This window comes from Ostrea edulis, chromosome 6, assembly GCF_947568905.1.
Source record: "Ostrea edulis chromosome 6, xbOstEdul1.1, whole genome shotgun sequence".
NCBI lineage: Eukaryota > Metazoa > Mollusca > Bivalvia > Ostreida > Ostreidae > Ostrea > Ostrea edulis.
This window is the reverse complement of record NC_079169.1, coordinates 30752845-30772080: the sequence shown is the minus strand read 5'-3', so window position 1 is coordinate 30772080 and position 19236 is coordinate 30752845. Positions and strand designations below refer to the sequence as shown.

Here is a 19236-nt window from a genome sequence, read left to right as displayed (position 1 = left end):
GAAAAAACAAAAACATAACACGCTGATCTCAGTGGAATGTTTTTAATCAAGAAATACACATAATTGGCAAGATTATAGCAGATTGTCTACTTTCATCAAAGGCACTTTATCAATTGAACATTAAAGAAAAACTAAGATCAATGTTTCAGGGGAAAACGTGATTGACCAATAATTAAATCATTTATCATTACATTATTTAGTGGCAAGACAAGCATTAACAAACTAACATGATAATGACTGTTTGTTTATCGGGAATGTTGTCATTTTTTAATATGATATACATGTTTATTAATGACGTCAAAAGTGCACTTCAACATTACAATCAGGACACAGAACTCACTGGCAAGATTTACCATGGACTACCGACTACTCTACACCATACATGTATATTCAGGTTAAAATATGTACACAACTGTATGAAATTACCCTAAATGTGAGACATTATAAACTCCCCAGGTTTTAATACTTTGTAATTGTATTTCTGTATATAAGTGAAATCATGTTTTCCAAGTCCATGGACATATTACATCATATGCAGGGGGGATCTTCGATATTTTATATGGACTTTATTCAAATTTGCAAGAAATGAAAAAAAAAATCATGTTTATAATTAGAATGTCATTAAAATCAGAGTTGATTTTATTTAGAACAAATGATATGCTTGTAACAATAAAAAAAAATCAACTATTGCTACACATAACAAACAGATTTACACATGCAAAAGCATACTCTTAGTTTGATGTCGTTATTATGACTTTCATACCCTATAGTAAAAATAATTCTCGTCATATGTATTAAAACAACTTGTTAAAGTGCGCAAACTACCCCTAACTCACTCATTCCAATGCAGCGACTGCTTTGTTATGTACAGTGGGGCTTGCTCCATTCTAACTTTAAACACCCTGATGTTTGACAACAGTCTGAGTAAAACAAGAATAGTCCACCATTGGTAGATGTGGTTTTATGCAATAATTATGCTTTATTCGAGCATTGGATTTCTTTCATCTGTAAATATCTCTGACGTCAGAAACGCTGGATATGACGTATTTAGCCTGGTATTATTTGGCACTCACAGTAGGTGGACATATGTTCCGGCTGTTGAAATCACTTTCGGACTCCTCGGCAATCACCGAAGCCGCCTTCAACTGGACGATGTCGCTGTGCGAGGTAATTCCGTTTGACCTTGATTGAAGGTCCTCCTGCTTGATGTCATCTGGATTAACGGTGACGGGCACCGCTTTTGGTGGCGAGGGTTCAAAAATGTGTGGCTCCTGCTTCAGTATAAGATCACTGTCATAGTTCATTCGAAGGACGTCATTTTGCTGCATGTGAGATGTCACGTGATTAATGGAGGGAAGAATCCCGTGTGAGTTACCGCCAACATGTAGCAAGGCTGGGGGAGGGGAGCTTAGTGCTGCCAACACGGAACTGTGGGTCTGGTAAAGGCTGAAGTTGGATACAGTTGGCTTCATGTCCATTCCTAGAAAATCAATGCATTGTTACTTTAAAAACTTGCTTGCCGGTAGCACACATGTAAAGAACTACGCACGCTAACTCTGGATTCCCGCCTACATTTTCAACTTGTATATTTTGAAAAGCTATGCAAATTTGCTAATGATATTGTTTTAATGCAAAGTAGAATCCATTTGTAATTGATTATTAACTTCATTACCAGTGTTAATTAATCAATTGCTCTTAATTTCAAATAAATAACCATTTGATTTGTCAAATTACTTTACATCATTGAGTAAAAAAATGGGTAATCTCCATTTATCACACTTTAACCTCATTTTGGTTTGTAAACATACCCCCCCCCCCCCCCGATGAAACAACAAATGTTTTGGTATGAATTTGCTAAATGAAAATTTGCAATTCCTGCAAAAAAGGAATTTGTGTTTCACGGGGGTGTTAGGTGTTTTAAAGACATATTTCGTTTTTCATTGATTCCTATAGTGCAATACGTGATTTTAACCCAAATTATAGTTATCTCTCCTTGTTTTGTCAAATAAATCAACTTTTAAGAAAATTGATTAAAAAAATCTTTATAGACAATAAAAATCAGTTAAGAATGATACCTTTTAAAAATTGACGAGAAGGTAGGCTGCGAAACAATACTATCTTTTGCAGTTCTTTCATTATGATTATTTGGATTTAGCCACGTATAGAAGTAGTCCCCCATTCTATCTGTTATCTTCATCTAGAATAAGTAAATTCCCCCTAAGAGTATGTTCCCTTGCTTCCTACAGACACGGCGGAGATGGATTAACATACAGATTTTATTATATCGAGAAGTCGCCAGCTTTAGACAGAGTGCAAAACAAGGGCCTAGTCATTGAAGTGAAGTTCATTCTCGTGTACAGTCGATCATGACAGAATTTCAACCACCGAGTTTCATTAAATCTTGGCCAGATATTCAGGAGTAAAGAAAACAAATGCATTTACATTGTATGTCCAGTCTAGCCCCACCTTGGAACAAGACCAGTTTGGTCCCACCTTGGAACAAGACTTGCAGTCCAGTTAAAGGGCTCATTGCTCATAATAAGTTAAGTATCCCTAACCTCCGCTCAAGTTATTGTTCCCCTTCACCTAAATCTGCTATATATCAGAGTAGCTAATTCTTGATTCTGTAATTGCAGAGTAATTGACGTCGTTAGGGCTATAATCAGAGGCGACTGTACGCGTATGATTCTCAAGGTTCAGTTCTACATACTAGTTTGGAAACAAATGTATTACTCTAGTGATAAATATCTTAAATTTTAGACATTCAACAATACCCGAAGAACTGTAACGCTTGCATGTGGTTATGAATAAAAAATTGTTCATTGAGGGGAAAATGCCACTACAAGAAAATGTCCTCGACAAGAAAAAAAAATGTACCGAGACTAATCAGGCATTTATCTTTATGTGTAAATTTCTCCAGATATTATGTGAATATTAGAACTTTGTACCAAACTCTACATTCGTTTTGGCTACGTGGATGTTTTAAAAATGATTATTCCAACAAAAATATTTTGAACAAAATTTTTGAAACATCTGTCATTTCTGCAATGAAAAAGAGATTCCCACTAAACAAGCCACCGCTTCTAGTCTGCGTTTTACGTCATAAACTCTGGTGCTGTAAGAGGAACCGGTTTGGAATCATCACCTTGCGATTACTATCTACAATTTTCAGACGTGATGGGAATGAAATATAACGAGCACCTGTCGAATGGTTATCGCTGGGATCTGAACGCGCCACGGACAGATCCAGGAGTCCATGTGATGGCTGCTGTGGGGTGTGGTAGGCGGAGGTCACCTGGGGTGGGGTGTACATTGGCGGGGCCAGTGACGGCTCTGGTTGATTGTTGTGCATGTGGTCCTTGGATGGGGACTTGGATTTCCCGGGGGTCTTAGGTTTCCTCTTGCGTGTTTGGATTCCGTCTTTCTTCATGGATAATGGCCGGTTCACCTGTTTTACGGAGAATAACGGTTTTTAATTGCAAAAATACACAAACAGTTAGTAGAAAACTCTTTTGAATTTTATTCGGAACAGATCAAAACACTGTGTCGTTGTGGAATTTTTTGGAGTACCTGGTGTAGTTTGTAATACAGGCCGCATGCATTGCAGACCGGCTCCCCCTCGCCATTCCGTCGCCATAAGGTTGTGGTCGATGTATTGCAATTAGCACACGATAAACCCATCCTGCTTCGGTTGTTGTTGTTCTATACCAAAATAATTACCAAAAACTAATTAATTTTCATGTTTTCTTTTTTATCCTACACACTAAGATATAACTGATAGCTTTTGCTATTTTCATTGTTAAAGTGTATGTTGCTCATTATTCATATCATGATTCCTGGCAGTGTTATACCTTTCAATTTAGCAGTTATGTCACTATAAGCGTTAAAATCGGACCACAAGTCGGTGACTCAGAAATAAATAGATCTATTTCAGATACCCTGCTGGGATAGCATGCACGTGTGAGTACTAGTTAAGATCTTCATCAAAATTCGCATGTATTTCTTAGCAACCAGTGATTACAAAAATCCCCCGGGACCTTCATCGTGGAAAGATATTCAGAAAGAAACCAGGAATGAAAACAAAGTTGTATTTATTCTGAAACTGAAATAAGTTGGGTGTGTTTCTTTCTGCTTGTGTACATACAGAAGTCATACTTTATATTTCACTCTGATTGACAAGTGGGGAATTCTAAGGGGTTTATTTCGTTTGGAAGATGAACTCCCATGATTGCAGGCGGAAAGTTTTACCCACTACAAAACTTCACAACATCGGCATAACTTACGGGTCCTGTGATTTAAATTGTCCTATTTGGCAATCAATTATGCGTTAAAACACATTGTTTCATTATTCATTCACGGTCTTGTATGCTGTGGCACGTTTCATACACCTAGCACTTCTTAAGGCGCCCCCCGTAAATATCCCTCGTTTGACCAGAAATCACAATTTTTCATAAAACAAAGCTGTACATATAGTTCACTTTAATTTAATTTTTATTATGTACACTTTTTTAATTGTCGCTACCAAGTTACATAATTTTTATAGAATAGCCATGTGTTGTATGAAATAAAATGAGTAAGATTAGAAGAAGCTTGTATATTGAGTACTCACGATTCCACTAATCTTGTCAAACTTGTTGTCGTCAATCCGTTTGATGGGCGGTGGGGACTTCTCCTCCGCGGAGATCGGCGATTCCTGTGGAGGAAATAACATAAACTGAGTATAAAAAAGAAATTCGTCCACCTCCATCATCACAAACTCCGCCAAAATTCGCCACTGGAATATCCGAAGCCAAACTCCAAGACAAAATGCTTCTCATCAAACAGTTCGCTAGTCTGAGGGGTTCTGGGAAAGTTTACGATTTCTCCATCCCCACCGAAGAAATGGCGAGAATCAGCATTCGGAGGTAAAGTTTAGGGTTGAACTGAAATTTAATACCCTCCATGTGGACTTGCATCTCTTTAATAACCTGGGGCGCCTTGCAGGGGCAGCGTACGGCGGGGATTACAAACAAACACAGTTTATACCAGATGTTTCATCGTTAAATAACGATCTGTGATTCTTCTGAACGAAACGAATAGTAAAAAGGTTTCTTTGATTCCAGGCTTTGATAGAAATCACAGAGTTAAAAAAATAAAAATTCATACGCATGGTGATTGTAAGAATTGTGTGTAATGTTAGAGAGCAGAGTTCTCTACAAGGAATCTGCCTGTGGATACTGGGCTGTTTGTTCTTGAGGAAATGCCACTGTTGGTTAAAAAAAATCAGGATAAATATGTTCTAGTGCTTCAAAAAGTGGGTCCGTGCTGTCACCCTACCCCAATTGTACTAACCAAATACTGTTACTCGCGAAGATGGAAAATCTCACGTGATACACAGTAGGGGAGTCTACAAGTATTGATAGTAGTTATTAAGGACACCTTGAGCAACGGAGAGCATGAAGATCATGTTTTGTAATCTAGATGATCATTTAGATGAAAGGTTATGTCAGATTAAAGTTTTACCACTGTTGCTAAATACGTCCATCTTCGTATTCTTAAAATACAAGTTCACAGTTCATAATGACAAGACGGGATAAGGGACCCATTTATCTCCCTTTTTACTTTAAAATAAACTTAAAATCATGAAACCTTGTAAAATCTTATTTCAAAACGATGCTTTAATAAAAATATGAGATTACTTGTATACAGGTTTACAAAATCTAATGCAAGCTTGAGAGGTAGGTAAGTGCGTATCCTATATTTTCTGAAGCAGCGTATTTTTTCAAATTTGTCAATTTTTGGCAGAAAAGGAGGAAATTCAGAATTTTCATTAACATATTACCTTCCTGTGAACTTGAAATGTGGCATATGTTAAAACCGATACTTAGAGATAAACATGATCTGGGTTACCTAATAATGATCTACAGTTTTGTCTATGTTCTCAGATCGGGGGCCATATATGGCCCTTATCCCACCTTAACAGTTGTAACATTCGATAAAAGGACGAGAGAGAGAGAGAGAGAGAGAGAGAGAGAGAGAGAGAGAGAGAGAGAGAATGATTATGAAGTTACAAATCAAGTATCATAAAGTATGTATAAAAAACCTGTAGGATTAAATTAAAAATGGCATTGAAACATTGACTTGTTCTGTACCATATTTCTTTTCAATTCCATAGAAATTGACTTTGTTTTTACAGCCTGCAACTTCCATGTCAACATCCATGTTATTTGAACATTTTCCTAACCCATTAATGACAGTGTGAATTGATGCACTCCCTAGTTTGGAAACTGAGAGAAGTTAGAAGGACGAACCTTGTCCTATCTGTCCTGGCTTTTGGAAGCTTAGGGAAGATTTAGAAAGCAAATCATGTTCCCCTTTTAAACTGTACAAATAATTTCATCAAACTGCCTAACATTAAAAACCTTATATTTCGATAAAAATAGCAGAAAATCAAAGTTAAAGCAATTTGCACATCTTCAGTCCTCTTACAATCATTGTGTGAATGATGAGGCCCTAGCTTAAGTAAGATCCATATATCCGCTATAACAATACACAAAATTTTCCCCAAAGATTCAACAACATTAATCTCCTTAAGAAATTAAAATTCCAAAATCCAAGCAATTACCACACCCTCATTATAATCTTAATGTTCCGAGAAATATTATGGTTCTACCTGTTAGAAAAACAAACTATTTATCCTCCATATATATTAATTCTAATGTCACCCAAAGGGCCCTAACGTTTTTAAAGTGAGCCGAAAGAAAGAGCTGAATATGGTCCGTGGTTTCCTAGAAGAGAGGAACACAGCAAATTTTATTTCAATCTGTGAGAGCACATGGCAGAAAACTCGCTTTTACATGTCATTGTCTGTCAAAACATTACGAAATAGGTATTGTTTCCAGGGATCACACACTTTTAACTAGTGGGAAAATGGGTGTGATAAAATTATAAAAATAAACAGAGTCCAGAATTGTTTTGTTTCGTTACATAAATTTGTTTTTATGACTTTGTACTTTGCTTATGTAATAAATGTACCGATTTGAGACGTAAATACCTTGCGTCTGTTTTATTTACCATATATAATTAGAACATGTGTCAAGTGAGTAAACACACCATGTCATTTGGGGCGCCGGGTGGGTCTTGCATACACGTAATTCTTATCTCTGAATGAAAATTACGATGGATATTACTATTTCCAATCATGCATTTATAATCATAGGGATATTTAAATCAGAAGTAGTGTAAATATAAGGAATAACTGTTTGGGGGTTATGATTCAAATATGTCAATTTGAACACGTGGTAGTTTTATGCATATTTTATGCGAATTACCACACGATCAAATTGACTTGATTGCGTCATAAACCAAAATAATAATTACAAAATAAAAAACAAAATAATCAGTTATTCCATAAAACATTATACGTCATGTCTAAAGACGAGTGTATGGAATATGTTAAAGCAAATTGAAAACAAAAATGTATGTTCAATATCAAAGCTATATATGGCTACACGTTTTAGGTCATGTGATTGTAAATAGAAATATTGACTATATAACTCATGGCGGCAGTAGCAAGATTTGTGTGGAGAGTACAACACACACATGCAAGTAGAAGATGAGGTAAAATTCCTCCTGGGTTGTGTTTAATATTTTTATCGATAAAATTTGTCATGAATAAGTTTGAATCATATATATGCTGTCATTATTGCTATGTCCCTGTAGTTGTCTAGGAAATCACAAATGAACAATTTTCATTTAGCCATGTACTCATGGTACTTGGGGGCAAATTTAAAATTGTTAATTAGTGAAGCACACAATCACAAAATAGAATTGTTGCTACTGCTCACTTCTGCCATTCGAATACAATGTTGTAATTTTAATCGGCGGTCACATTGAAGTAAACCCGGGTTAATCAGAACTGGTTTGAAAACTAATTTAAAATCCTAAACTAAAACTTCAATGAGTTATTTCCCAATAATTTCTGTGTTACATTTCTAGAACAGAATTGAAGGAACTTTCCTAGACCCAAACCTCTAGACATTTCAATACATTAGATCCTTATAAGACAACATGCCGATCTGCGCGACCTAACAGCCAGCTTCACATGCATTGTCCCCTCACCAGACACTTCCTGTAACCCCCCCCCCCCAGTACGGACAGACATACGTACTTACTGAGTGACTGTGCTCCGTGAGTGTGGCCAGGGCCCACACTGGTGCTTGTTCGTCGTTAAGAATTTGTGTTAAAATCTACGTGTAAAAAAGGCCAGAAAATCAGGAAAATCACAAGATTGAAACACCATGCACATCCCAACACCAGACTCAATGTACCTCTCGGTCCAAGAGTACAAAAACCAGACATTTATGACTTTATGATGAGCTGTTATTGACACAAGAATTAACTTCGAATAAAAATGCTGCGCTGGTCGGATAATGCCTTGTTTAAACATACTGAGTATATTTACCAAACATTTCCTAATAGATTGAATGTCTGGGATGTTTGAAAAGTCATATTTGCATGAGAATGAAACGAGTCTCGATTTCCTTAATAAGACTATCTAGCTAGTAATTCATCTTCACGGATGACTGACCTCGCGGTTGGGCTGTTTGACTGGTACTCTTGTCTGCCCCGGATTCATCTTGTGGAGCAACCCACAAGCGTTGCACAAATAATGACCAGTCCCGTCTCTCCGCCATAATGGAGTTGAAATGGCGCCGCAGTTGACACACTCTCGACACTCGTTGTTGAAGTAGTCTTGGTCTTCTGTTAAAAGGAACATCATCATTTTAAAAAGAAGATAATTCTTATGCAAACTCTTCGACAATTAGTCAAGCAAGCAGTCTGTTCACGATCCCTACCATAGCGTCACCCATCGGAACTTCTAGATGATGAGTTTATAAAGTCTAATCCCAAGAAAATCTTATAATAATCTTCTTTATGATTAAAAACGATGTATTTGATAATAATTTCATACAAACTTCTGTAACTGAATGAAAGGTTTATGATTGAATGTTGTTTCTGACATAAACCATTGCTTCATTCCCGCACTCTATGTAATCATGGCGTCTTATCTTTCAAGATGCCCGCGGGATTGAGTGATCTTCACGAGAGGTGTTTTCCTAATCAGAATATTTCACTAGGAGAGGAACCCAAACATTCAAACTAATCCATCTTTATTAAGGACAGGGGTGATCCCTCACAGGTGCATACATTTTAATTCCTCGATGATGTAATGTTTTTTAACTTTTTAACTTTATTCAAGAATTGAGTCAAATTCAGAAAATACGGCACCTACTGAGACATAATTGAAAATACATCTATATTTTTTTCCCATTACGATTTTTTCCGGTTCCATCTTTATTACCCTATGTATGATGTATATGTGTTATTCCTGCATACACATTTTCATCTTTTACTGATTATATTTAATTTTACATTTATTGTGCTATGAATATCCCTTTTTATCCATAAGAACTGCAGTCATTCATTCTAAAATTAAATGACATAAATTTCTCTTACAGTCGCTGTTTGCACACAAAATTTCAATAAAACGGACATTTTGCAGTCCCACCCTTTTAACTGAACAAACAATTCACTTTTTCTGGAAACTTTGTGGAGATCTTTAGAAGAATTTTTCGATTTTTTTCTCCCGGAGTCGTGATCGTGATCGTGACAGGTTCCCGCCATTCTGACAATGACCTCGTGTTGAGTCGTCTGCGGGGAACGCATGTGGTTAGCTAGCCGAGTTCTGATAAGCGGGGAGTTTACATTTACGATCAATTGATTTCCGCGCTGAAAATGTAGAAGTTTCATTAATATGTGAGTGTTTTATAAATCCGAAATCAATAGCTGGCAGTGTTTGGTGTTTAGACCACTCGGCTACACAGGTGACTCAGTATCCATGTCACGAAATTGTATTTTACAAACAAGCTTTTAAGCTTGTCATAGATTTCAGTTATTGCTTTCAGCAAGGAAATATTTATGAGGGATCGTAAATTTAACAAATATCTTAATGAAAGAAATATGAAAGCTACAACATACCTAGGATTTCATCAAATATTTATTGATGTATTGACTATGTTTTGCAAACATGTCCTTTGAATGTATAAGGTAAATTTATCAATATGAAGCTAAACAATTTAAAATAATTTGATTGATCTTAAATTCATTAAATTGTAAAACAAATAAACGGACAAATCACTTTTATTGAGTCATATATGCACTACTTTAGGGTATTAATCAACAATTCTTTGACAACAAATACCATATAAGTGACAGTAAGGGAGAAAATGAACAGCCTTGCTTAACAACAGTATTTTCTGAAAATCGTTTTATAATGTTTCGGTCGAAATGTAGCAATAAAATCACGCTAAAATCTAAAAATAATCATTTCTCATTGTACTGTGCATTCTGTTATCTTATCTGAAGAAGATATTTCGGTCACAAATATCGTCATATTCTAATCTTTGTCCCCTTCTGTATCCGCTAGCACGGGACTAAGGGACAGCGTGTCAAAACGGGTACGCACAGTGTGTATGGGAAAGACACTTCTTTGCACTTACTGTCTGGATACAATTAATTCATATTTCTATATACATGTATTTATACACAGAAACAAAGTAAAAAGCAATCGTGAATTCCCTTATCATTAAGGGGAAATTGATTGAAATCATATATTTTCCTGAAATTTTCACGGTAGGAAGTAAAATATTATTATTATATCATAATGTGGTAAGAAGTTCTGCTTCTAAATCAATAACAAAATGCAAATTATGAAATTAATAGATCGAAGAGTTACATATTCATACAAGATAATTGCAATGTTTTATCAATAAGATATTGTAGGCTTTTAGACGAAACGTAAAAGAATGGCTACATCATTTAAGAATTACGTAATGTGTTCATTCTAAATCAAATCATCGTCGCTTTTCACAAATAGAATGAAACAATGGTTTGTGACGATGAAATTGAATATGAATAAATAAAAGAAAAATTCTTCTAAAACTACAGATTTTAATCCATGAATATCATTTGGCAATAGGAAGACTTAAAACAGTTAAGAATTTACATTAAATTCTTCAAAACAAACTCTTCCTTTCTTCATTTGTAATGATTTACTGTTTAAACATTAGAAAAATAAGTATGTAAGAGAGGTAGTTGTATTGATTGCAGACTGACCAGAGTCACATGTTCAGTTGAATGACTCTTTTAGAGTCTATCAATGTAATATAACTGCGAGTTCCTATATCACAGAAGTTATGGCTGAGTGGTGATGAAATTCTTAGTTTCAGAAACAATGTAAGGATTTTTATATGTTCAGAAGTAAATTCTGGAAAACAAAAGGTTTTGAAAAATGCATTTCATACATGTGCCTATATATAGGTGTGTCTGATTGTACAAGTTATAATCATATATGCATATTGTATATGCCTGATCTTACCCTGTTGATTTGGTACCACCACCCACCACCCTTTTCCCTATCCTTTTGTATCTTAAAAAAATTGATTTGATCTTTTTGGGTTCTTTCTCTTTTCTTTGTCTTTCTTAGTTCCCATTAACAACCCCTCCTTTTTTATTTTCAATTTCTCTGGGGGGTTTTTCCCCTCATTTTATCACGCATATGAAATAATCATACCCCTTATGTCATTATTTTTCTTTGTGTGATATATCTAGGCGTTTATTATTGATGATCTTTAATTCTCTCTCTCTCTCTCTCTCTCTCTCTCTCTCTCTCTCTCTCTCTGAAAATGACACAAGATATATACATAGGCTAAGATGATTATGTAATATTGTGATATTAGATATGACATCAATGATCTAGATATGTTTGTCATATAGTTATGTTTATCATCATGATAATATATGTATTCATGTTTTGTCATCATATATTCATATACATGTATAATAGCATATGTACATTCATATACATGTATAATAGCATATGTACATTCATATACATGTATAATAGCATATGTACATTCATATACATGTATAATAGCATATGTACATTCATATACATGTATAATAGCATATGTACATTCATATGGAAATAAACGTTGTGACACATGATTTTTTTTACTTCGTATATATTGGTATATTATTATCAATCATCAAGAATTATACATGTACGTTGTAATATTTCCCACGAATATCATTTTGTGGACATCACTTTGTACTATAATTCCCGTGGGGATCCGGGTCAGAATAGGTCTTCAGTAACCCTTGCTTGTCGAAAGAGGCGACTAAATGGGGCGGTCCTCCGGATAAAACCGCAAAAATCGAGGTCCAATGTCACAGTAGGTGTGGCATGATAAAGATCCCTTCCTGCTCAAAGGCCATACACGACGAGCAGGCCTAAATTTTGCAGCCCCTCACCGGCAATTGTGACGTCTCCATATGAGTGAAATATTTTCGAGTGGGGCGTTAAACAACGTACAACCAACCAACCTTGTACTATAAAGGAGAAGACTTATATGGGCTCTGCCTGCTATTACGTTATACCAGATAAAATACTGTTTTAATTATAAGACTTAATTCTTTATATTTATATTTTACTTTTGCATATTCTAAGTATATGCAAACCACTAAAATTCCAACAGACGGTTACGAGCAGGTATCATCTGACAGAGTCAACTTTCAACAGTACTTGAACCTGAAGAAGTTGGATAATATGAGCAAACACACTTGTCCTTTAGACTTTGATAGTCCAAGAGCTTTCTGCTCTTCTAGTCTTATATGATAAACAGGGCTGGGAACGATACAGAATTTGTTTGTCTTTCAGATTACACGACTGATTAAGGTACAGTTGCAGCCACTGGTATCATCAAATCATGCATTGTAAAATCCAGAGGTGTGCGAGAGTCATGCTTGCCCTTTTTGCGGGGGAATTGCATTTGAATGCAGTTAACAGATTAGAATTAATTTTCAAAAACTTTTGCAAATATGTAATTTAGTTTGAAAACAAGAAAATGAATTGTTATTTTCAAGTACAGAAAAGGAGGGAAAAAAACCCAGGAAAAAATGAAGCTTTAATCAATAAATGCAGGTTTAGTTATGTTGTTGTTAGGAAGCATTCCTGGGTAACTAGAAAGGTAACCTAGATAGGTGAGTTTAAACCATGTATTGCTAACTCCATGCAAAGGTCTAACATTGAAAATAAGACAGACAATGCGACCAAAGAAAGGGGTTCTTGCTGTGAACAAGCCTCCGTTTCCACGAAATACATGATTGTGCAGAGATTTTTCGAACACCAAGTTTTGTTGTCCTCTGAACATAGAACAATGAAATTATGAAAGAATAATAAAACATCTACGTATTCATGTGTTGATGAACAACAAAGAGACTTTTTTTTTTTTCGCGCTGTTAAAGTACACAGTGTTCGCGTAATTTATGGGTTATAGCCCTATAGAACATCGTTTTATCATTTTACAACCTATCACAGTTAAGGAGATATGGTGCAATTAATAACCAGTAAGCTAATAATAAATTGATTATGCTGTTTTCAGCCAGCTGGAGCATTTTTGCGGGCGCGACAGATTTATAACGGCGCGAGTTTTGGGGTAGACTTTGCCGGGATCCTCTGGTTCCCATAAACTAAAACATTTATAGGCGGGTATGTCACCCAGTGTTTACCGACAAACAATGAAACCGGGCTTAAACAAATAGCCAAATGGCTACAGTTTCCGACACCCTAACATGTGACTAAAACATAGAATGAAAACAAAGAAAATGGGGAATAAAAAAAATCATACAGAAAATAAAATATGAATATATATATATACATAAACTTATCTCAAATGAAACATTTTGTAATGATTTAACACTTTTATTAATTTCCACTATATGTTCAGGTACCGTATCAAAAAAACTAAAATTATAGTATTATCATATTGTAAATGAGTTTACACCCACCCAGTAAATTCAAATTTTACATTATGACAATATTTTCTTGTTCTTTCTTATAAAGTGGTGTTTTTTTTTAATTTAAGGAATCAAATTTTGTCAAAAACCCCCCCCCAAAAACACCACACAGTGCTTGCTATTTTCGTCATCACTTTCGTTTCTCTTTTTACGATGGTTATGACAGAATGCATTTGACAATACACGCCATCATCATCTGAATGAATATACCCAAATTTTGACACCTGTCATTTCAAGTGTATTGTCTTGTTCTGTGTATGTGTCATATATGTTAATAAATGTACACAACGTAATTTTCTGATTGGGCAATTTAGAATTTGTCTATTAAAATCTTTAATGATTTTTAAACATTATCTAGCTTTATTATTTAGTCGTTGTTTTTGCTTTTGTTTTCATTTATCAAAGACGGAAAACGGGTGCTTATTTGCCGTAAACAGAGAGTGGCTTCATCTGATCTACCCGTAGCCATAATTAGGGTCGTGTGGTCGATCATGTTTTTACAATTAATTATTAAAACAACATATGACCTAAGATGGAACGTCTGTCCAGGGTTCAGTGATATTCATATACAGAAATAGAAAAATATCAAAATATAATTTGCAAAATAGATGATTAATTTGCAATTTATATGAGATCCTTCAGTGATATTTATTTACAGAAATAAAAAAATATATTATTTGTAAAATAGATAATTAATATATATATATTCATACAATAAATAAATAAATGAATAAAAAAGAATATGTCGTGTATATAATATCAATTAATAAATACGGGTGTTTGATGTTAATTCTTGAATGTGTATATGAATCTAAGAACCTCGTACTTTCTTAAGTTGATGCAATAAATAAGATAATATTCTTTAGCTGAGAACCTTAAAGTTTTCACATCTTGTTTGCAAATAACTTGCTTAACTAATAAAATATGCTTCAAATGAAGAAATATTTAGTGATGTAAAATTATATATTCAATGAATTAGTGATGCAAAATTGTATATTCAATAAAGAAAATTACATTTTAATTTGGTACTAAAACAATCAACAAAATATAGGGCAGTTTTCCTACTTTGTTTTTGGTTTCGGTTTTACTACGTATAATTTCAACATATTAGCAGAAAGTTTGAATTTTTACCTTGTAATCTCGTTTCTTGGGTGAGCCCGTGGTACGGGTTAAATCCTGCCAAATCTGGAGACAGAAACTCCGAATACGGGGGAAGATGGTTGTGCCTCAACAGGGAGGAAATCCCCGACATATTGTCACTTCGAAGTCCTCCAGAATTCACACTGTCATAGGGAGAATATTTCCCGTTTCCCGGACTTCCCGAGTATTCGTGAGGGTTTAAGTATCCTCCGGTTTCCGTTGTAGTGACGCCGTACTGCCCGGGGGAGCGGGAAGATGAAGGATAGAGGTGGGTCATGGAGTTTATGTACGACTGACCGTCAGACAGAACGGTCGGGTGGGACATGCTGCCTGCGTTTGTACCCGAGGAGGGGCCGTTAAGAGTTTGATACACGGAGTGTGCCAACGACATGGGTGCGTTTGTTAGGGTTGTGTAATTGGTCACTGAAACGGATGTAACCATCGGCTCCATATGTCTGAAAAAGTCGTCCACGTCCTCCTTTGGCAGTAGGTGCCCGGCGTGGTCAAGTGTGACGGGTTGTAAATCTGTCACCACAGCCGCCGGTTGAAGGGTATAAATGACGCTTTCCTCTCCCTCCGATCGAACCTCTAGTTCTGGGGGTGGGGGCGTGGGTTGATCTTGGTCCCCCTCACGCACGTCTCCGCTGATGCTCTCCACGGCTTTGGCCGTCTCAGCAGCTGATTCAGGGCTTTCTAAGATTTCAGGGGGAGTTTCTCCATTGATGATCCTGATCTCCGACGTGACAAGCTCTGCTATGGACTCTGAACCGGTATTCTCACAAGACTGTACTGGACTTGTGGACCCGTCTTTTGAGTCACCTTCCCGGGACGGAGACGGTAGCTGATAAGTACGAATACCATTGGTGCCTGATTGCCATTGGGTTTCTACCTCCGACGACATTTTCTACTGTCCAAAAATCGTCACAAAGTGACGACGGATTAGGTTTTCTGAGCGTATTGATACAATACCATGCGCCGACCACCTCGCTTACTACATTCACCTGAGATAATTTACACCTGTTGAGTAAGAAATATTAAAAATAAACCAGGTTAAAATCCCACTGGATAGTTAGTTTTCTACTCACTCTTGTTCACTAAAATGCGCCAATGTAACTAAATGAACAACTTCAAACAGTAGCAAGTTTTGTAAATTGACCTTTAAATTCTGGACCGACCAGCGAGCGCTACCGTGCTGCCGCCATAACTATTGGGCTGTCATTCAAAGCCTCTTACCTTGGGTTAGTATAGGAGCTAGTCCTCTGTCAAACCGGGGCTTAACATGCCAAAAAATCCCAGAAAAAAATTCGAAAAATTTTTTAAAAGCATAAACTTACCTGGGAGTACTGTTAATTAATTCCATTCTTTATGATTGTTTTTGAAGATTGATAAATTATATGCGATATTTTCTGAAAGTGAGGCAACCCTTTTTTTCTGGATGACGTTATACAAAATCCAAAAGAGGTTTTTTAAAAACAGAACTATCAAGAAGTGAGCGTTTCAGTGGCCAGGGTCTGAGTGAATCTCGATAGTAGATAGAAATCAACAAAACCATAATGATAAAATTTTTTATCACCGATAGTAGCGAAGGGAGAAGGGTTTGATAGCGACCAACGTTACTGCCGACATAATGACATGTTAGCTGTAAAATGCGATAAATCAGGAATATTTCATTACCCTAGTCTCAGATAACAAACCTACGGAAAAAGTCCTGATAGCGGGTCCCGTCCTTACCAACCCTATAACGAGATTAGCGAAACCCTTGTAAAAAATTACGACTACGTGCTGCATTTGTGATGCTAACCTTTGACCTGCAAAAATTTCACTTCCTTGCTTTGAACCAAACGTTTTGCCACTCTCCAGTGACCATTTTATGGTCTCATTTGGAGATTTGGCCTTTCGGAACGGGAAAAAATGCTTTGGGACCAAAGCACAAAGTTCGCAAATAGATCAAGTTTGATTTTACCGTATTTGGGAAACCAAAAACTTTAGACTTTGTTCTGTTTAAAGAGGAAAATCGATTTGCTTGTTGTTTCTTGAAATAATAAAATTGACACATCATAATATTAGAGTACCCCATAACTTTATTTTCCTGCACAACTGAGGATTGTGGTCGGCAAATATCGTAAAGGAAGCCATTTACCTGTACCGTGTGGTAGTCCCAAGATAAGACAGCGGGCCTCTTGAGATAACGTCTGCTTGGTCTGGTCTTAGCGATAGCAACAGCAGATAAAGCTCTTATTCTCTCTCACCAATCCCTCGTAGAATTGTCGCGCATGCAATGCCATGTATTGTAGAAAACTGTGGTTATTATAAGTACGGAACTGACTTACGGTAAAGTGAAGCCATTAGTCCTGGGAAACTGTCGTCTGTTAGCGTCGCCTGGCGCGTGAAGTGTCCAAGGACCGATCGACAGAAACAGGCCTGCCAGCTCCGAGTTCCCGCAGACGACAACAAAAGCACGCGCTTAATGGTACCCGTTTTTGTACCTGTTGATTTATTTGAATAGAGGTATTTTATTAAATTTTCACCCTGAAGACTTTTGGAAAGCCCCAGGAACACAAGTAATGTCATCAATCCTAATTTTTGCCTTTCTTCTACGTCAGAACCTTTGGAAGATGGCTCCGTTGGAGGAGTTGGACATAGAATGGACTGCTTCGTTTAGTCGCTGTTTCTGGAAACAATATTTGTAGATCTGATTGAAGTTACACGCTGTATGTACATCTGTGTTTGTTAGAATTTCACACCATGGATATCGCTATATTTGAAACAACTCTGACAAAACATCTAAATAAATGTTGGAAAATAAATTTTGTATTATGAACTGAGGAAGCCACGAAGTGCAGTTTGAAATAAGAATAATGTTTATTTGTACAATAATTAGTTCATGAATGATTTACAGTTTTGAGCCAAAATTTAAAAAAAAGTTTTACTATTTTGAGTGGGGAGTAGATACGAAAATATGTCATTTTCTGGCCAACATTTTAAAAGTAGCATTCAATAAGAAAATGGCTTGTAGCAAGTTTGAAACATTACAGATATGCATATTTTCGGTGAACTCTTCAGAGAAATGGTTCATATTTTGGAAAAGAAAGATATGATAGTAACAGCAATCATTATGTTGGTTTTTGGGGTTTTGTTGTTGTTGTTATAGTTGGGACATTTCTTCCGGGTCAGTCAAATAGGAAAAAAAATAGAAGCAATCCAATATTTGAATTCAGACCTTGTACACAATAAATTTCAGACACGCAATCTTCAGTGTTATCTGAGGTGGTGTTTGTTTATAGCCCTTACATTATTTTTTTGATGGTCATTTATAATTATATTGGCATAGTACAATATCATTTAGTGAATTTCGAATTACAATAGATAGAGAATCAAAATTCACAATATGATAAGTGATTACCTCTATTCTAACAATGGTTTCAAAACTAAAAAAAGGATAACTGAAAAAAAAGAAAAATATATATTCATGTATCTTTAATTAAATATATTGTTATGAAACACTTTGACTAATATTGCTTTTTATAGGTACATTTGTCAATTTCTTTGTAAAATCCGAAATTCCAACACTAATATTGGTGAGAGACCGGGTGAGATCCTTCGTCTCCTTTCCCCCGTGGTGACATGCCAGATTCATCTTCCGGCAAACTGCGTCTGTTCCCGCAAACACCCGAAAAGGAAAGTGTGGTGAAATTTTCTTTCTGGAGTAGACATACACCAAACAATGTAACGTAATTCATTCAACAAATAATTTGAAACAATAAGTGATTTTCAAAACAGTATTTCTTCTGCATGTTATGCATCAGGCATCCGGAGTTCAGGTGACACACTTATTTCATATACCTTTTGAATCTTGTTTTGAATCACTACTTTCTTATCTTAACGATTCTAAACATGCACCCATTTCCCCCAAATGCGTAATAAAAACATTAACCATGCAATGCACATGATTAATACTTTTTATAGATTTTTGGGTAAAAAAAATCTACATTTTTGTAATCGTATGAAAAACATTGTAAGGAACGTGAAAATTTGGAGTTTTTAGCCCCCTCACTTGAATTAACTAAAAGAAATATGTCATGCAAATAACATAAATACTTACAAGACTAAGTAGATCCATACTAAGTATAAGAGAAAGATCAGAATGTATCTTTAAGCAACTTACTTAAATTGTAGCTAGATCCAGTCTATCAAGCA

The 19236-nt window shown here is 35.9% G+C and overlaps 1 protein-coding gene and 1 long non-coding RNA gene across 6 annotated transcripts; one reads left to right on the top strand and one right to left on the bottom strand.

The window, feature by feature from the left end:
• Positions 1-26: 26 nt before the first annotated feature.
• On the bottom strand, positions 27-17308 carry LOC125645481 (uncharacterized). Of its 4 annotated transcripts, none has more exons than XM_048871020.2 (8): positions 17180-17308; positions 15031-16056; positions 8570-8742; positions 8154-8228; positions 4610-4693; positions 3571-3702; positions 3202-3448; positions 27-1480 (listed from the first exon to the last, which is right to left on the bottom strand). In XM_048871020.2, exons 2-8 carry the CDS (start codon positions 15938-15940, stop codon positions 1059-1061), a joined length of 2043 nt encoding a protein of 680 aa, XP_048726977.2. In that variant the 5' UTR covers positions 15941-16056; positions 17180-17308; the 3' UTR covers positions 27-1058. The 4 variants fall into 4 exon arrangements, with proteins under 4 accessions (XP_048726977.2, XP_048726978.2, XP_055998365.1 ...); XM_048871021.2 differs by lacking the exon at positions 17180-17308 and adding an exon at positions 16374-16675; XM_056142390.1 differs by lacking the exons at positions 8154-8228; positions 17180-17308 and adding an exon at positions 16738-16792.
• A 16-nt stretch (positions 17309-17324) lies between these two features.
• Positions 17325-17846, top strand: LOC125645483 (uncharacterized). 2 transcript variants are annotated; one of them, XR_007359355.2, is made up of 2 exons: positions 17325-17509; positions 17643-17846. It is a non-coding gene; the product is annotated as an uncharacterized LOC125645483 (long non-coding RNA). The 2 variants fall into 2 exon arrangements; XR_007359356.2 differs by having other exon boundaries at positions 17408-17547.
• Positions 17847-19236: the final 1390 nt, after the last annotated feature.

What these genes read in the sequence shown, in the direction of transcription:
- LOC125645481 (XM_048871020.2), bottom strand. Translation starts at nt 15,940, where the DNA reads ATGTCGTCGGAGGTAGAAACCCAATGGCAATCAGGCACCAATGGTATT. An exon ending in TTGACAAGATTAGTGGAATC is followed by an intron (nt 3,703 to 4,609) that starts GTGAGTACTCAA and finishes ATTTTGGTATAG; the next exon opens with AACAACAACAACCGAAGCAG. An exon ending in TGTATTACAAACTACACCAG is followed by an intron (nt 3,449 to 3,570) that starts GTACTCCAAAAA and finishes TCCGTAAAACAG; the next exon opens with GTGAACCGGCCATTATCCAT.